The sequence below is a fragment of the Enhydra lutris genome, unplaced genomic scaffold (assembly GCF_002288905.1).
Source record: "Enhydra lutris kenyoni isolate GAN:26980312 unplaced genomic scaffold, ASM228890v2 scaffoldscaffold16, whole genome shotgun sequence".
NCBI classification, from domain to species: domain Eukaryota; kingdom Metazoa; phylum Chordata; class Mammalia; order Carnivora; family Mustelidae; genus Enhydra; species Enhydra lutris.
The window spans coordinates 32,907,821-32,927,902 of record NW_019154100.1 but is presented as its reverse complement, the minus strand read 5'-3'; the positions used below and the strand labels follow the sequence as shown (position 1 = coordinate 32,927,902).

The 20,082-nt window shown below is 43.6% G+C and overlaps 1 protein-coding gene across 1 annotated transcript in view; it reads right to left on the bottom strand.

Annotated features, from left to right (window-relative positions):
- The window catches only part of LOC111147356 (BMP binding endothelial regulator), a 252,678-nt gene extending 233,280 nt beyond the window's left edge, over positions 1 to 19,398 (bottom strand). Inside the window, exons 1-2 of the mRNA XM_022503357.1 lie at positions 19,148 to 19,398; positions 18,026 to 18,111 (exon numbers count right to left, since the gene is read on the bottom strand). Coding sequence (XP_022359065.1) covers positions 18,026 to 18,111; positions 19,148 to 19,280 — 219 coding nt within the window. The 5' untranslated portion in view covers positions 19,281 to 19,398. The remainder of the gene's footprint in view (positions 1 to 18,025; positions 18,112 to 19,147) is intronic.
- Between the last annotated feature and the right edge of the window lie 684 nt (positions 19,399 to 20,082).

Sequence of the window (20,082 nt, the reverse complement as noted above, 5' to 3'; positions counted from 1 at the left end):
AAGTATGAGCAGTAAGAGCTTTTTTGAAAAAACAGCTTTCTATAGGAAAAATTTTGTTTTATAATTGTTATTGCTTCTAATTATATATTCTAGTCTGACTATACCATTGTTCACTGGAAACAACTTTTCATCTTTTAATGTCTTTGTATAATTTCCCCATCATCAGACTTGATATGCAAAATCATATGAGATATGAAAAAGGCAAATCATTACAGAAAAAAGCAGAATTTGGAGTAGAAACGAAATTTCTTGATTTAATTTTGGTGGTTGGAATTAGTTAGATCTTCAAACTATGTAATAAAAAAATTAAACACAAATAGCACACACTCATTTTTCTCACCGATTAGCGCTGACTGGGCCCAGCACTGTCCCAGGCCCTGGGGATATAGCATGAACATCAGATTTGACATCCTTCCATGGCTAATATTCTAGTTGGGAGACAGAGAAGAAACCAAAATCTGCATGATAATGGGCACTGACAAGGACTGTGGAGAAAAATGAAGCAGGACAAGGACACAGAATGACAATGCGTATTAGGGAGAGGGGAATCCAATCAAGACACTTCCTCTGTATATACCTTCACCTGGGTGATTTTATACAGATTCATGGCTTGAAAACCATCAATATGCTGAATGTTCCCACATTCATGCTCCCAGCTCTCTCACCCTTCAAGTGCAGACTCCTAACCGACTATGCCCATGGATGTCCAGGAAGCATCTCTAACTGAAGATGGACCAAACAGAGATCTCTGTCCCACCCCTCCCCCAAATCCTTCTGACCCTCTACTAAGGAAACATTTACTCTGAGACCAGAGTGAGGGGATGAGAATAGGTAATATTATTGGATAAGCGTGTAATACAAGCCCCTTTGTTGAGAGGCTACTGGGTATCATGTGTGCTGGGAGCCCAGGAGTGAGGTGGGAACATAGTGAGGGGTGGAAGGATGAACTGGAAGGGGAGGCCAGAGGCAGCATCAGGAGCCAGATCTCGGAGGGCCTTGCACAGCATGGTTATACTTCAGACTGTGTTGTGAGTTGAGATGAAAAGCCACCAGAGGGTTTTTCATAAATAACAGAAATAACTGGATATATACTTTTAAATGGTGGCTGTTAATAATATATTGTCCAGAGGCAAAATGACCATGGAGGTAGTCAGAAATTCTCAGATATATTTTCAAGGTTTTGCTGTCAAGATTTGCTAATAGAAGGGCGCCTGGGTGGCTCAGTGGGTTAAGCCTCTGCCTTCGGCTCAGGTCATGATCCCAGGGTCCTGGGATCGAGCCCTGCATCGGGCTCTCTGCTCAGCAGGGAGCCTGCTTCCTCCTCTCTCTTTCTCTGCCTGTCTCTCTGCCTACTTGTGATCTCTCTCTGTCAAATAAATAAATAAAATCTTTAAAAAAAAAAAAAAAGATTTGCTAATAGATTGAACATAAGGTGTAAGAGAAAGAGGAATCAAAAACCCTGTGACTGATGGCCTGGGAAAATGGAACTCTGCAGCTGATGTTGTTGGCTGGAAAAGACTAGATTTGGGGGAGGGGTGGGACAGAGATCTCTGTTTGGGCATTTTCAGTCGGAGGTGCTTCCTGGACATCCATGGGCACAAGTCGGATAGGAGTCTGCACTTGAAGGGTGAGAGAGCTGGGAGCATGAATGTGGGAATGTTCAGCGTATGGATGGCTTTTAAGCCATGAATCTGTATGAAATCACCTAGGGTAAGAATGTAGACAGAGAAAACGTCTTGATTGGATCTTGGGGCCCTTCAATATTTAAAGTTTGAGAAGGTATGAAAGACCCAGCAAAAAAAAGTCCAGGAAAGAGTAGCCAAATAAATACAATTCCTATAAATCCATCATGCAAACATTGAGGGAATACTACACATGTAAGTACACACACACACACGCCTGTACTACATCACTGCCTGAGATTATTACACCAATGCAGTGACCACCAGAGGTCACCTTCTCGAAGCGCTGGCCACCATGCCGGATACCTAGAGACCAGGGTTCTTCAGGATCGACCTGTCACTGTCAGCCATTTGAGGCTCAAGAGATGTTTTCTTGGCCACTGCTGGGTGCTCCTTGCCCCCAGTGCTAATCAACACCATACCTGCGCCAAGCTACATCTCTGAGGAAACAGACTCAAGTTTAGGAAAATTCTGACTGGCTAGAAGAGCTGACAATGCCAGGGGAAAATTCTAGGACCAATATCCCCGGCCAACAAGGCTCAGACCCACCAGAGCTTTGGTCAAAGGCTAGCTGAGTATTAAGGAAGAGTGTGGGAGGGAGAGAACATGAACCCAAAGGAATAACGGAAAGAAAAGGAAGGGAGAAACCCTTTATTTTAATTTTCCTTCTCAATTATACTAAGACCTAGAGCCAAAACCCTGAGATGAATAGAGCCCACAGTCAGAGACCCTGCTTTCAATTTCTGATCCCAGCAAATGTGGTTCAAGGCTGGGAATGTGATCTCATCTACGGCAGGGTAACTAGGATAGAGGGATCTAGGGAAGAGGCCTGTACTCACAGGCAGGCACTGGCCAAGAAGCACAGAAGCCAACACCCCACAACCACTTCGGGGCTCACTCTGGAAGTGAGAGAGGCAGACAGGCCAGCGGGGAAGCTGGAGCTAAAGATATGTTGCAACTGCGGGATTTATACTCCTCTCTGTCCTTTCAACAAAGAATTTCCTTCCCACATACTGGAAGGCTGTTAAAGTTCCCCTGGGCATTCTCTCCACCAGGCACAACGATTATCAGCACATCATCATTAGCGGGAAATATTTACTAACCCCCCATCTGGGCATTTGGCTCTGATCTAAGCGAGCCCTTTAGCTGCTCTAGCCATCCTTTTCTTGGCCCCTTAATCCTTATCACAAATGGCCTGCCCCCTGGTCTTCCACCAGCTCATCCAACTCTGCGTGAGCCAGAGAGCTCCCCACTGGACACTGCATCCCTCACGCATCTGGCTGCCACGGTTTGTGTAGGAAGAACAACCACCCCACTGTAATTCTTTTTGTGCGTTTCATTATCAGGCCGAAACCAAGAATTAGAAACTGAAACTGAGAAAAACAAGACAGAAAACTCGAGGAGTGATGACATCATGGAAATGCTGAGCTAATAACAGAGAAAGAAAATAACATGGTAAAAAATAATAAAGATGGAGATGATAAAGGTGAAATCCTGGAACAATGGAATGCCAGGCCAATTTAAAAAAAAAAAATTTTTTTAAGAATTCTCATTAAAGGTATGGAAACAGTGTAGCAATGTGACCAGAATTAAGTGAAGGCAAACACTTGACTTTATGTTCTCCCTGATCAAGGAAAGGAAGGTGTGAGTGCAAATAGGGGGGCATGAAGAGAGAGAAAAGAACTCCAGTCTCCCAGAACAGTTCTGTTCTGCATGGAAGAAGGTACCTGCTGCACAGAGAGGGTCAGCAGAAGGAAACAGCTTCTATTAGGGAGGCCTGTGAATGGAAGGGGTTGCAGCGGGGTGTCTCCAAACCCCACCTCACCTGATCCTCCACTTCTTATCAACTGCCTCTTTCCTCCAGATGCTGCTGGATCCCAGCAAATCCATCCAAAAACCCTGGCTGTTTCGTCCAATTGCTACATCTCGTTGGCTCATGCTGAAGCAGCAACAAACATATGTCACATCAGCTTTCTCCTGCAGCTGCTGCCCATCACAGAAAGACCACAGAAAACAGAGCGCATCCCTGTGGGAATCCATCACATGAAAAGGCTGCCAGCAACCCAGCCTGCTCCACCCAAAGGCGCCAGTCAGGACTCTACCTAACTGGACCACAAATGACCGTTAAAAACCTAAAACCCAGGGAAGTTATTTGCTGGGTGTCTCTCACTCCCCCACCCCCCTTGCCCGGGCTGCTTTCTCAACCCTTGCGGTCAGGAAACATTCCCTCAAAGATATCTCAGCGGCGTCTACACAGGCTGGCGCAGGACTCCCGTGCTTGAATCCCAGTCCCAAACCCAGTCACTTGCAGTGTGAGCTTCGCCTTGCTTTACTTTTCTGAGCTTTAATTATTTATTTCACCTGTGAAATAGGTTTCTTGAGAAAATCTACCTACCCTACCTCACGGTGTGGCTTTGAAGAAACTGAAATACAGGCTACCCCTAATTTATGAACACAGTATTTACTCATAAAATAGTTGTTAAGAGGTGCTATTCTCGATGATTCGAGTGGTAGTGAGAAGTCAGACACGATTCCTGCCTTGAAGAAGCTTAAAGTCCAGCAGGAGAGACGGCCATGTAAATAATCAACAAAACTTCAGGGTGGGCAGGAGTTAGGGTTATAAAAGGAGTGACCAACATAAGTCTTCGAGGAACAAATGATTAATTCCGATGGGGTGACTAGAGGAGCCCTGAGAGAGAAAGGACATGAAGAGAAAAAGTAGACTTTCAATAAATACCATTAACGTGCAAGAGAACTGTGTGAGAGTCTCCACGAAAATAATATTCTATAAATGAGAGCTGACCTACTATTAAGTTTTGTACAAATAACAGAACTCCAATTGTCCCAAACCCCTATTTAACATGTTGCCTCATTGGGGAATTTACCTATATTTATATTTATATTTATACATCCTTCTCTTTCCACTAACCTCAGTTGGGATGAGTTTTCCATAAATGAGCCCCCGTGTAGAGTCCCGGGAAGAGTTTATTAAAAATGGAGATTCTCTGATCTCCACCAGACCTTGGAATCAGAGTCTCTGGAGGAGGATCCCCTAAATCTGCATTTTTAACAAGCTCCCTCCTGGTTCTTAGGTACATTACAAACTGAGAGCCCAAGGCAAAATCCTCACCACTGACCTTTCAGTGAGAGATAACACAAGCAGTCACATCGAAGTATCTGGGTGAGGACCACGAAGTGGGGGTGGCACCAGCCACGGGAACCCAATTGTCTGCTCCTTGTCACCAGTGCCCAAAACTCCGCTCACAGGGCGACACGGCTACTGGTTCAATCTCATGTTCACTTTTATTTTAGACTCTAGTGATAGAAGGTAGCTTGCAAACTAGATCCATTATCTTAATGTCATATTAAGTACATACATATTCAGAGAGTGTTTGTATGTGTGTGTGTGTGTGTGTGTGTGTGTGTGTGTGTATAACTTGTCACAGTTAAGGAATACTGTTTGTTCTGATTAATCAAATATTCCAACCAAGAGTTAATACCTGTGGCTTACATAAGTTCATCAATTTGCAAAGACCTCTAGAGCAATATAAGATATCTGACTTCAAAACCATCTGGAACATAATTTAAATTTTTTGTTCATTTTTTTAAAAAGTGTTTTTCCAATCTCAAAGTGCCTCGGGCTGTTATTAACATAAATGTTCAGTAAATATGTGCTGAGTTTAATGACCATCAATCATTTTCCTCCTTCAGTCCTGCAACTCAGCTCCCACATTCCCTGCCGAGCACACACCGTGTTGTGCGTTCCCTCTCATTGGTATGAAGGTAAATGAATACTGCTTCTCTCTCCACCGTCACCACCATCAGAAGGCATCTGCGGATGAGCAGAGAACCCATTAAGTCAGAGCTGAAGGTTCAGAGGTTGAGAGGTATTTGTGTTTCACTATATCACCACATTTTATGTTTTGTTTATGAACCCGATATAAATTCGCCCTTAATTTAAAGGCCCCTCTTTCAGATATATCGCAATAACCTGTCAGAGTAACTATCTCCAGTGAGCAAGCCTTAAGATGCTCAAAGTATGAATTAGATTGAACCACAAAAATTGTTGTTTATGTAGGTCAACACCAAACATCAAAATTTTCATACACTTCAATCAAACACCGAAATCTGGGAACCGTGTATGTCTGTCTCTTGGCCAAATAGTGTGTAAATTTGTCCAAGTATATGGTTTATACAAAACAGGAAAAAAATGTGTATGTTTTTAATAAATCCCAACTATTCCCCTACATGCATACACACAAGCCCTCACAAGAACAAGGAAGCCACTGCTCTTTGGGACATGCATTCCCAGCACACCCCAGTAAGGAGAAAGAAGGGCTAGTTCGTACAAAGGAAAACACCCCCAGATAATGAAACTCAAAAAAAGGGTATATTCCTGCCCCCTTCCCAGCCATCCAGCTTTTCCCCCAATTCTGACTTGAGTCACCTCTTAGGGGAAAGGAATTTCCATCCCAGTGCTCACCTATGTGCTAATGGGACTGGGAGCTGACCTCTAGTGGGTCCCACTGGGCACCAAACCATTGCTTCACAAGTGCTTGAAAACAGGAAATCACTACATCTCAACTCCAATAGGCCCTGTTCCCCACAAGGAGCATAAACACAGGTATATGGTGAGACCCTAAACTGTTTTGACATAGCAGCTCTCAAGCGGGAGAATACCTGATTAATCTTTCATGTCCTCTCATTCAGAAAATAATGTCCCCCCGAGACCAAGAAACACTGTTATGTGAAATGTCTTGATGCTACTGCTTTTACACCATAAATCCACAAAGCAGGAGAGACCCAGCAGGCTGTGAGAGCCTCCAGGATTTGTGAATTTCTGAAAAGTAAAGGGACAGAAAGAGGCAGTCAAACAGGGCAAGCCAGGCTTTATCAGAGGCAGAAGCTTCAAGCACCACAGACCACAGACACGGTGCAGGTGCCTCTGGCCCAAGAAGGAGCAGTTGTTATATCTTGCCTCAGACACTTCTGCTTAATGAGAAAATAAAATAGCAAAGGAATACCCCTGGTATTTTTCAATAAGAAGCTCTAAAAATAAATATGAAAAAAGGATGCAAATGTCATTACTTTGTTCACTAAAAAGAAAGCAGTGAGGGGTGAAAGGAACCTTGATGCCATTGCAGAGGTCCATAGGTTTCTTAGAAAGGAACCTAGGAAAGATAGGATTAAAAAAAAAAAAAAAAAAAGAAAGAAAGAAAGAAAAGAAAAGCAATGTTTACAGAGAAAGAGGAAAAAAAAATTAAGATAAGGATCCTAAAAAATCCTCTCATTGGGGCCCAAAGAAATACAAGAACAGCTTGGGGCCTTCTGGTTTTCCTGCCTCCTTCCTGTGGGCTGGGCCCGGTCTCCTGGTCTCATCGTCCTGAGGTCACCCACAGCTGAGAGGGCCCGCAGCACCACCAGAGAGACCCACCGCACAGGCTCCAAAAATAAGATGTTCAGCCTACGCCCGACAGCCTCAGCAGCCATGAAAAACCATCTAGCCAAAATCTGTTCATCTGACCAAGAATACAAGAGCTATTTTGAAAATGGCTGCTTTAGTAAGTTAAAATGGGCTGATTCTCATCTCTATTATTTTTATTATCACTGTCATTCTCTTTGAAGTGTCCCTGGGACATCATCACTCATGCTGCAGATCCTGTCCCCAGAGTCACTTGATGTGTTATTCCATCAAAGAGGGGCATCGGGGGAACGAGGTCTGGTCAGTGAAAAAGCTACATGTCCCACCCTCTCATTTTCTCTTGTTGAGTTACCTGTGTGCAACCTTAAATCTGTCATTCAGGTTACAGACCTACCTTTGAACTTCTCATTTGGCAGACCTGGGTTAAAACCACCCATTACCTAACATTAAAAAAGAAAAAAAGAAAAAAAAAACCCTCATTACACTACACGACATGTACATACAATAAGGCCTTTGTCCTTAAAAGAAAAACATAATTTTCAACAGACTCAGCTTCCAGAAGCCAAGGGAGCTAACATCCAAAACCCAATATAAACATTAAGGCTTGTGTCAAGGTTTCGGAGCTAGCCTCACTGAAAGGGGAGGAAATGACCAGCTCCAACAGGGTAAGGATGGGGAGGTGTTTTTTCATTGTGACTTCTAAAAGCAAAAGTGAGATAATCCCACATCCTTCCCTCTCACACCTCCTGTACTGTCCGGCACACTGCTGCCTTTGACAGTGGGATATTTCTCTAAGAGGGAATGTTCCTTTTGTCACAAAGAAAAGTAGGTCTTAATGTCTATAGGACTCTAATTTTCAAATATAAGTACATTTCTTTCAAAGGGAAAAATGTGTTTTTTGTAATGATTATTTAGGATGTCTTTTATAGAGAGGGTTGAACTTCTGTGACAAATTCTCTGGGAGAATCATGTTTTGGAACATGGAGTTCCATTCTAGGGGGAGCTAGCCCAAGTGTTAACAACCCAAACTATAAACAGGAAACTCCAGGCTGACTCCTACTCAAGCCCCAAGGTTGAGGACTTCTCGCTGAAGATACGGCACTTGCAGAGATGACTGGACAAGGTTCTTAGCCTTGCAGACTTCATCCAGTAAGACGTAAATTCACCCAAATAACTACACCACGACACAGGGCATGCTGGTGAAGAGAAGATGACGCCCACCCTTAGAGCGGGCGACAGGACCGTGGGTGGCAAACATTCAAAGCTGCATGGATCTGTAGGGCCCCCAAGACCAAATCCAGTCACATCGGGGTCTCTGGGATTAGCCTGGAGAAGGTGAGGCCCTACAGCACCAGCAGGCATGAATGACTGTGGTCGGTCAGATAGCAGGACTCTGCACGCTCTCAGACGGAGGGGCTCACAAGGGCCAGGCTCAGCAGGTCCACTCAAGAATTCAGTTTACATCCCTGCCTCCCACCTGCCACTTCCCAATTTAACAGCAAGTGATGGAAAAGCACAACTAGGCCTCACTAGGAACGCAGTGTTGTGATTAGCTGTGTGTAGATGGGCGCCAACCAAGCAGATGGGCCTTTGAAGGTGAAAAACAGAGCAGCCAATCCATCTTCTAAGGCCCAAATACGACCAGCATTTCCTATCTTCTATCAGAAAAGATAACAATCATGTCTATTGAAGTTCCACTGTCTAAAATTCACAGTAAACATATTTCACAAGTGTCGACAAATACTGAAATAAGAACAGTCCATTTCATCACTTCTCAAAAGCGCTGTATCGATGGTGATAGGGGCAGAGGCTATCATTTCGGGAGTGCTTACCACATTCCAAATCCTGTTCTAAGAACTTTATATGCTTTTGTTGTTGCCGTCATTTTAAAGATTTTATTTATTTATTTCAGAGAGAGAGAGAAAGAGCGCATGCATGGGGGGAGGGGTAGAGGAAGAGTGAATCCCAAGCAGACCCCATGCTGAGTGCGGAGCCCCACACCGGGCTCAATCTCAGGACCCTGAGACCATGACCTGAGCCAAAATCAAGAGTCAGATGCTTAACTGACTGAACCACAGAGGCGCCCCTAGAACTTACATGTTTTAACCCACAGTTTGGAACAAAGCCTCACAATGAAGACAAAGAGATACAGAATATTGGGCAATTCACCCAAAGCCTTAGAACTATTAAGGAGTAGACATGGGAATCACTACATTATTGCTCCTAAAAAATATACTTATTAAAGTATCTGCTAAAAACTGACTTATGGCATACACTTCACTTTCTTCTATTCAAATTTCATTCTTGTCCTTAATACTCTCAGCAAAGGCCTTTCACAAACATCAGTGCATTTAACCTACACACATCACCTCAGTTAATGGCTCCAGTCAGCGGAGTAGGGTCTGCATGATTATTTCTCTTTAGAGGTGAAGCCGAAGGGTGCACACACCGTTACGACCTGCCTAGGACTCACAACTAAGGCTCAGAGAGTACAAGTCACCTGTTCAGTGATGCACAGCTAGCAGGTGGCCCCCATGAGACTTGAACCCATAATTTCAGACACCATCGCTGCTACTCCACAGCTGTACTTCAATGACAAAGCAGATATTAAACATTTAGTGAAGAAAGAAAATATTTTTTCTGAAGATCTAGCTAAGGGATTAAATTATATCATAATATTTTTAAAGCACCATTAGCAGTTTAATAGAACAAACGTGAAAGTTTATAATGGTAAGATTTTATATTAGCCAGGCTCTTTTAAATTGTTGCTCTTATTCATAATAATAATAAAAAAAAGCCTCAATGTGGCCTTGTCCATTTTGCACTTAACTATAGAAACATTCCAAAGATGTTTGGAAAAGTATATTACTTTTATCCATGAAATTAGTTTTGTTTTGGTACCTTTTAAAATTTCCTGTGGTATTTATTCACTTTTACTAAGATCTTTCCAAATCAAAGTTGGGAAAATTTGTGATTTTTGTTCTAAATTTTCAAAATCCCTACAGCAACCTTAGTTCTGGATTTCTATCAAACAGGCTTCCAGCAAATTCCATCTATGATGAACTTTATTCCACGTGAAAATGTACAGCAGGTACTAGGGAGGTAGGCACCATCACTGATTATTTCCGATAGCCCGATAAGATGATGAGAAAGTTCTTTCTGTGATAGTCTCCTAGAGTCTTCAGTCTAACGCTGCAATATTCAATACCACTGGTCTTTCTGTTCTTCAAACACCTTCTGCCTTGACCTGCACTTTCCTGATTCTGCTCCCTCTCCTATAACTACTTCTCAATCTCTGTCATGGGTTTCTCCTTTTCTACCTTTCCCTTAAACATGACCCTTCTTCTAATTACTCTTGTAGGCCTACTTTTGAAATCTCAGTGTAGACAAGAAATTTTTCCCTAAGTGTTGAAGTGTATTTCAATTCGAACAGTCAAGAGATGTATGTCCACTGGTCTTGATTTCCTTATCAAGCCTACCGAGCTCTTCTACCTAGAAGGTGATCAAACCCATCTCATCAGGTCTAAACTCATTCTCACGCACCCACATCAGTGACCTCGTCTCTTCCTACATTGTCTAAACCACTGGGAGAACTCTCAAAATTCCCTCTAATTCACCCCTTTTCTCACTTTTGCCATCTGTTCTGTTGCCAAGTTCTATCAACTTGGCTCTAAAATTCCTCTGTCTAAAGTCTAAAATTCCTAGACTTACTAGGGGTCCCAGCACATTGGTAGACTTTTTTAAGGAGAGCTACCCCATTTTGACTATTGTATAAATTCGTCCTACCACTGAAAGCACCTACTATCATGGTAATATCTACCAGATGCAATAATTTGCCAAATGAGTCATGCAACAATAGAGAGCAAAAATGGAATTTTGAAAAGGGAGCTCTGGGAAGTAAACTCTTCTGTTCAGGTGGCAGCACCCTGCTCTGGAGACACCAAATGATTAGCAAAGTGACTGCTGCAGAGACATCCTAGCACATCGCTCTACCGTTTTAACTACTGTCTTGATGGGCATGGCTTGGAGTCTTTTAAACCACATATTCTAGAACTGGAAGGTGGTGAAAGAAATTCCAAAGAATGAGCAACCTTGGCTTACCCCCACGTCTCCTTCCATTCCCACTGCCCCTGTTCCTTGCTCTCACCTGCTTGCTGTTCGCTCTCGCCTAACCACAACACATCCCAGGAGGCTGTTGTCCAAACTCCAGCCTCTCCGCACTTGAAACGTGCCCACGGAAGCTCCTCGAGGAGTTTAGAGAAAACACATCTGATTGTGTCATGTGGCTGCTCCAAAACAGGAAATCCTCTCAATTATATGAGTGGAACCGATCTCCTTATTACTGCATTCCACCAGCTTCCTAACTCCAGCTTCTACCAGAGCTTCGGGCACTTGGGACTTGGCCCTTCCACAGTCCCCGGAAACACACTCCTCTCTGCCTTTCCTCCAACAATGCCTTGCCAAGACCAGATTTCCTCCACCCAACAGGGTCCCAGATAATCCAGTCGGAACTCAACTGCACCTCCCTTAGTATTTGCATTCAAGTGGATTCTACTGCTTTTTCTGTCTCTCCTGTGGAACTTATTCATGCCCGGGTCTTTCTCCCCCATTAGGTTGTGGGCAAGAATCTGTCCTGTTGGTCTTTGCCTCCCCAAGGTGCCCAACCAGCACAATGCTTCAAACACAGAAAAGGCTAAAAATAATAACATAAAATGGAAGGGGAGAATGAAGTGTGGAGAGAAGGAAGAAAGAATAATATTATTGAAATTATAACCTGCTATCCCTAGTGCTTTGAGTAGTGTTTTATAGAATTAGATCTGGGAATCAAGAGGTCTTAAAATATACAACCAGCTCATTTGCTGATCTTAACTAAGTTCAACAAGCACACTTGACCTCCCAGTGCCATGAAAGGTGGTGTTATTTGTCTTCTTTTTATCACAAAGGAGTCAATATACCATCAGCAGGATAGAAGTGCCACAGAAGGGGGTGCGAAAAAGTGATATCCTTTATTGGTGCCACGGATTTTTATTATTGACTTTATTTTCCATTGTTTTGCCTTGCCTAACTTTTCTAACTATGCCCTCCTCTTCTGCCTCACCGTATCTATATCCCAGTCTGCAGAAGGGGTCCCCTTCTTCAGCATTACTTCCTACACTTAAAACACAGCTTACTGCTGGTATACCCTTGAAAGGCCAAAGTCTACAAATGAAATGGAAGTATGTTTAAAATGGGATGGGAATGGGGAAGGGGAGCACACGAGTAAATAGGCAGCAAAACCCACTCAGGTCTGGAACGGGGTTGAGAGACTTCCACCAGGCAGGCCAGGAAAATCCCCATGCTGCCAGACCACTAGGCAGTTTTTCCAGAATTACGGCGCTCCTGAGTCCCAACTCTATCCCTCTGCCAATAAAAGTACAAGTGAAGGTGACCCCACAGACATAGAGATGTAAATACTCTACAGAAAAAATGAGGCCCCTCTTCCATGGAAAGTTTTTTTAGTACTTAATGGAGAGCAAGGGGAAAACTTACACCAGGGCTCGCAGACCACTGGACCAATAAGGAAGCAGCCTAGATCAGCCCAGTCCAAGTCTGGAGGGACAGAAAAGCCTACAAGTGTTCCTGACTTAGCCCTGTTCATTCATAACGATGGGTGGGCTTGGCATCATTATCCCCATGCTCCTTCTTTTTTTTTTCTTCTCCCTTTTCTGATGAAACTTTGCATCCTATTCCATGTGAGGAAATAAGAATTTAAACAATAATGTCATCATCAACAACAACAACAATGAATCATTCTAGAGAGCTCACTCCACGCCAAACTCTGCGCCAAGCCTTCCATGCTGCCGCTCACTTCATTCTCACGGCAGCTCTCTGAGCTTCATACTGACATTCATCCCCCTCTCCAGATGAGGAAACCAAGCCTTAGAAAGGTAAGGTGACCTTCTCAAGTCCGTCACCATTGAGTGACAGAGCCTAGATTGGAACCCAGGCCTGTCTGCTGCCAGTGCCAAGGCTCTTTGCCAAAACATGATGAAATGCCAGACAAAAGCTGCCTGAACCGTGGGTCTTCCTTTGAAAGGGCCCCCCAAATTCTAGACTTGGTATGTGCTACAAGACAAAAATCACTCTAACCTCCCGCAAAGAGAGTCAGCTTTACAGGGGTAGAAATAACTCTCTGAAGCCCATAGAAGTATTTATAGATGTTTTTAAATAATAAACAACTAGTAAAGGCAAATCAGTTTAGTGGAGAAGGCACTGGCTTCACATCCCAGTCTGTCTCTTAAGGAACTGTATAACCTCAGGACATTTGCTCTACCTCTCTCAGCCTCAATGAAGCATGGGTAGAAATAACCGCCTCAAAGCTGGTACTGGTGAACTTACCAGCGCAATGCTATAAATAAGTTCCCTCCCCCTAAAACTGTTCTATTGAACATACTGTTTTATGGAAAGGCAATTACTCACAACACCTGTTAAACAGAAAATAAACAAACAAATCCCGATCACTTCCTTAGTGAGCATCCGAAGTCTAAACATGATATGAAACAATTTTCAAAAAATATGGCAATCTGTGTCTACATGCACATACTAAGGGTGGTATCCGAACACATGTGGGCTACTTCCTATTTCCTTTCTCTCTCTCTCTCTCTCTCTCTCTCTCCCCCTCTCTCTGTTTCTCTCTCTCTCTCTCTCTCTCTCTCACACACACACACACACACACACACACACACACACACACAAATTGAATCCTGACACAATATTATCTCCCTCATTCTCAAACATGTGCCTAACACTTGTTCAGATAATAGATATCCACTCTCTAGCCTGTTAATTTAAACAATAAAAAAAAACATGAGGATTTTATAGAGATAAGGCACCCCAGAGAACTGAAGATGCCAGTAGCTACTTGTTTAGTGACAGAAGATTTTTGTGATTAAAAAGTAGAAGACAGAAGACAATGTCTCCTCTGTTCTCACCACTTGGTTGACTCCAAGATTGGTGGAGCCCCACTTCTTGTAACACCAAATTTCACATTGCTTTTTATGAGCAGAGGGTCCATTTCTACATTGCACCTCTGGATTTAAAAGAGGAAATTTAAACCTCAGAATAATGTTTTTTGCTGAACAAAATGTATGCCAAACTAAGCTCTGACCGACTTCTGGTTTTCTGAGACCTGGCCCCCAAAGTTTTCTCAGGTTTCCAGTACCAGGCCGAACTCCCTGGCTTGTCCTGCTTCCTTCTATGTGACAGTTATGTGGAAAGGGACAAGAAGTAGGAGTACCATCTCCCAGGCACAGTTGGTGTATTTGGAGATGCCAAAAGATCCCAAGAATTGCTTTGGTTTCATTTTCTGAGCATGACCGCCTCTTATCACTGTACTTCAACAAAGGAACCCATGTGTTTTCCTAGGCATTCTGTGGGGGAAAATTCCAGGAGAAAGGGTAGGGGGGACATCATACAAAACAGAAGTAAGTCTGAGCCTTTTCTTCCTCAGCCCCATAAAAGACCATTTTTTAAGGTGGGGAAAAGCCACACTTGGCTTTCTAACAATAGAGCACTTGCATCTTTAATCTTCAACTGCCCACCGGATTCCCTCCTTCTCATGCCAGTGGTCCAACTTCTCACCTTCCCCTTGAATAGATGAACTGAAGCTTCTTGACTCCTATACTTTAAAACTATATCCATCACCAGCTAACAGACAGGTTATTCTTGGATCACAGCTGATTCTGGCAAGATGCTGGGCCTCAGCAGATGAGGATAAATGAGAATATGATTATTCACTTCTGCCTGCTGTGGCCACCTCATCCGCTGTCATCCTCAAAATTCCCACAGAAATGAGCTCATTCCACCTTTAAAACATTTCGGAGCTCGAGAGTTTAAATCAGGCCAAGTTGATTTTGTGGGTTTTTTCAAGCTTTTACACTGTAATTATATACAGGACTTTGTGCCACCTATTTCCTCCCAACTGTAACATTTTACATCTTTTTTAAGCATATGTTGAGGTTAGCTTTTTTTTTTTTTTTTTAGTACATGTTATGAAATAAGATATGAGATTGCGCTCAGCTTTAAGTACATTTTTGCCAAAAGGCTGGACCAACACAAACTAAATATGAGTATTTTCTTTATCCAAAGTACAGTTTTGACTATTACATACCCTCTTAATGTACATACATAAAACTAGCTCACAACTAAAGCTCCCTGCAGGTCAACTGAAATCATAACGAGATTTTCCTTTCATATAATGTGATTAACAAATGTTAGCTAACTGAACTCCAGAAAGACTCAAAAAAAAAAAAAAAAGAATAAAATAAATAACTCAAGCAGTACCAAGAAGTAACTCAGTGATCTAATTTTTTTTCCTTGCTTTTTCACATCTTTAAGCTAATAGTCTGTTCCACTCGATGATAGGGATGTGCTCTAGAGGCAGATGAAACCAAGAGCAAATTCCTGCTCTATCTACTCAAATATGAAGTTCACAAGCAAGGAGACTCCTTTAGCCTCAGTCTCCTCGTCTGTAAAGTGGGGGTAAAAGGCCTCAAAGGATTTTTGTGGAGGTTAAATGAAAGAATGCAGGCTTAGATCAGTGCCAGCAATATAAATGTTGTTACTACTACTATTACCTATCTGCTAAATATGGCTACATTCCAACCTAAGTATAAAAATGCCAGCCAACCTCACAGCAGTCTGGGGTACTTTGAAATCCTTGGTCTGCAGTGGATCCCTTGGAAACATACAAGAACATACACAAATACAGAAGTGGCCAATCATCTATTCCTTCTCAATTTTATCAAGTCATTACAAATGTTTGGGAAGCACTATGATAGCTTGGGTCCCCTAATCCTATACCCCTAAACCTTTTGGCTCCTGAAAGAACTCTGAGGCACCTTGCAAATAACAAGTGAGCTGGGCTGCCAGAGTCACAACTTCACATGTTTGGAAAGGATTTCTGACAGCTCTCAATCAAAGCAGATACCTCTAACTATTAGATATAAATGAACCAACTGTTCTTGTGAACTTAATCAATACTTTTCCAGGATAAATAATCACCCCCACTTGAATTCCAACTGATTCATCTTTTCTTTTCAGATTCATTCTTTTAGCTTCAAAATGGCAGGATTCCAACGTCCATCTTATTTTTTTTTAATATTTTTTTATTTATTTGACAGAGATCACAAGTAGGCAGAGAGGCAGGCAGAGAGAGAGGAGGAAGCAGGCTCCCCGTGGAGCAGAGAGCCCGATGCGGGGCTCCATCCCAAGACCCCGGGATCATGACCTGAGCCAAAGGCAGAAGCTTAAGGCACTGAGCCACCCAGGCACCGCTAACATCCATCTTATTATCAGTAAGGCTGTGCTTTCAGAGAAAGGTACGAATTTCCACCCTGAGGAGAATACTGAGAAGGGGGATTGCTCTGTATAGAATTTTTCATAATGTAACTTGGGAACAGTCTGCAAACTGTATGTTTAAACTTCATGAGCTGTAAGGCTGCTGAAGAGAAAAATGGTATTTTCACATGTGGAGCTCCAAGCACATTTAAATGTTATTCAGGAATTTCCCCCCTGAAATTGTAAGAGATTAAGGTAAAATAATTCGCTCACATTATACAGATAAGATCAACAAAAGGGGAAGGTTATCTCTCCTCCTACACCCCCCCCACACTCACACACCCCTTTTAGTAAATATACAATGGATACAAAATTTAAATGCAAAGCTTCTTTTCAACAGGTCCTTTAGTGAAGGATCACTAATTAACACGGCAACTCATAAACAAAATCCAAAGAGCCCCCTCTCAGCTTTTACTAAGGCGCAATATATATACCATCTCAGCAAATGTACTACATTTTTACTTCTGTCTCTGTTGATTCCTTTAGTCTTCAGAACCTGCTAATCATTTGATACAGGCATTCATCTTCACTCATTTATCATTTTGCAACACTGACCTCATCCCTTGTCATGAAAAAGTTTGGGTCGTTTAAACCCAGATGGCTTGGCTTTCACCTAAATCGAGAAGACTCCCTTGCCCAGTTCCATACACCATGCTGATCTGATAACTCGCAGTCATCTATCACTTTGGGGCTTTGCATTTGGCTGCCTGAATGTTTTTCCAGCAGGGTTTTGTGATGTGTAGGTCTTCACCAAGTTTTGCCAATGGCGATTGGCATATAAAACAATCTCAAGCAAAAATGTTGCTCCTTGTGAGTCCCTATTTCACCTCAGAATTTCTTGTTCATATAATTTAATCTCCCCCATGTGGTTACTCATTTGATCTTATCATTAACTCTTAAACTAAAATAAATTGAAACAAATTATGTTTTTGAATCTATTAGTCACTACCAGTGTTAACTAAGCAGCCAAATACCATTCTCTGTTAAGAAGAGAATGTCTTTCTGACTCATGCTTCCAGATCAGAAATATAAAGACTGTTTTTGAGATCTTAGGGTATAACAGGCAAAGAAATCCAAGATTATGTCTTGTCCTCAGGTTTCTTCTTTGTAACTATCACCTCTCTTTCCTCTTGTCACATTATCTTATCCCTGACCTTTATACCTAAATGTTATCTCATCATTTTCTCACTAAGACGACAGAACCAAGGCAGAAAGTTTGATGGCACCTACAATTTGGTGCCAACAGCCATTCTGGGAACAGACAGTGTCAACAGTAATTATCACTGGGACAGTGCTGTACAAAGTCCATCTTAATCTTTTTTTTCTATAAGGATGATGTCAAAAATAAGAATCCTAAGCCTGATGAAACAGAAAGTACCAACGTTATAAAACTCAGAAATTCAGATGAACACAACTCAACAGTTATGTGCAGTTTTGTAAGGACTAAAAACAATTTTTAAGATCTGGTTATATTATTACATGTAATGGATTCATCTTGTCAAAGGGAGCAACCGACTTCACCTTACCTGATCTTCATACTTACCAAGCAGACACACATTATACAAGGATTGTCGGTGATAAATGGAATCTGGAGGACTTCACCTTCATTTTCACATTTTGCAACAGACCCTGAGTGAAAGAAAAAAAAAATCCATTTAAATTTTGCTTAATGGCATTATTGCAAGCATTTAATTTTTTACACTAATCCTTTTTTGAAGCAACTACCAAATTCAGAAATCCTTAATGAGTTTTAAATGATCAAATGCAACAAAAACAAGTTCCCCCCCAAATAATTAAATAGTTTTATTTAAAGTTTTAAAAAAAAGACTATCATATATAGAGAGATTTTCTGCTCTCCAATAGCTTAAGCACAGATCCAACTCTTTCACTGAATCTTTAATAATACTCCTCCTTGATGAAGATATTTCAACTAAACACATACCCCCATATGCAAAAAAAAATTTCAAAGTGGACACTAGGGTTAAACAAAATTCAGGACTACATCAATGAGCAGGCCTTTATATGAATCTGCCTCAAATTGCTTTGAGTTTAAATCACTTTTTGAAACAATCTTCTCTCCTCTTCTCTTAGAAATTGACTTAATATTTTCTTTTCTGCACCAGGTGTCAGTAAAGTATGTCCTTCAGAATAGCGGCTGAGGTCTTCACCTGCCTGAAAGTACATCATTATTATATCCTGCTAGCATTACTTTTTTTAAATATGACAGTTTCTTTAAATTCATAGTCTGGAGAGCCAGTGCTTTAAAAAGCACTCCTAACACAGAAGCTATATTGGAGCCTTATAAAGTGAGAAAGAAGGATGTGTGGAAAACGGTGCAATTATTTCCTTGATATTGACAGGAGGAGAAGAAATCTCAACAAGCGTTGAAGAAAATAACAAATATAAAGAAATTTCTCAAATGCAAACAGAATTTCTATTATCCCTATATTCATGCTAACAGGGTCTCAGTGTCCATCCCTTAACCTACTCACTGCCTTCCCACCCCTTAACACGGCGGGCTTCGCTTGATCCCCATCCGCCGGCGAGTGGCAGGCGCCAAGGTGCTCGCTCCCCACCCTCCCGTCCCCGGGGCAAGTCAGCGACTCCTCTCCCAGGTACCAAGCCAGCGTCCGGGAGGGCCGGTCCCTCCCGCCTCCTCCCCTACCTGTCAAGAAGGAGGAAGCCAGAGACATGGGGACCCCCGAGCAATTGAGCAGCAGCAAGACGCAGCAGGTAATCCCGGGCGAGCGCCGGCAGGGACGCTCAGCCAGAGCCCTGACGCCGGAGAACCAGAGCATCGTCACCTGGAGGGAATCCCGGGCGACTGCAGGTCCCGCGCCGCCGCCTCTGCTCCACTACCTCCGCTCGCAGTCAAAAAGGGCTCTCAGCCGGCGAGTCGGGAGACAGTCCGCGAAGGAGGGAGGCGGGCGCCCGGGAGCGGGGGATGGGGGGGAGCGAGGGGTGAGGGGCGCCAGGGAGGAGGGGTCCTGCGGCCAGGCTCCTCCAATGCGGCTTTTTTTTTTTTTTTTTTAGGGAGTTGCTCGCAGCGGCTTAGTCGTGGGCCACCCTACGCAAGAGATGGGGCCGGGAGGAAGGGGATGTCGAAGCAGCCGGAGATAGGCCGAGAAGAGAGGCTGCGGTGCGGACTGCGCACAGCCGCCCCGCCGCCGCCGCCCGGGCTGCAGCTACTGCCCCGGGCGCTGCCGCTGCCGCCGCGTCCTCCACTCCTGCACTCCCCACCTCCCGCCGGCCCCGCCGGCTCTCCGCCCGGCCGGCGCGCGCGCTCGCTCCCGCGCCCAACACAGGGGCGCACCGGCCGCCTCCCGGAACCCGCTGGGGGCGCCCGGGCGCAGGAACCCCGCGCCCCGGACGCGTCTCAGCCAGGCGTCCAGCCCGCTCCCCAGCCCCTCGAGGGAGGCCGCCAACCCCGGGGTGCAGATCCGAGCCGGGCAGGCGTGTCTCCACCGCCCGGCGCGCTCGGTGCCTCCTCCCTTTCCCCGGGGATCCCTCCCCTATCAGGGGATGCCACACCACTCCTGCTCACGCCGGGGTGCCCCAACCCTATGAGAAAGCAGAAAATGGGGCACGGGGACGCTTCAC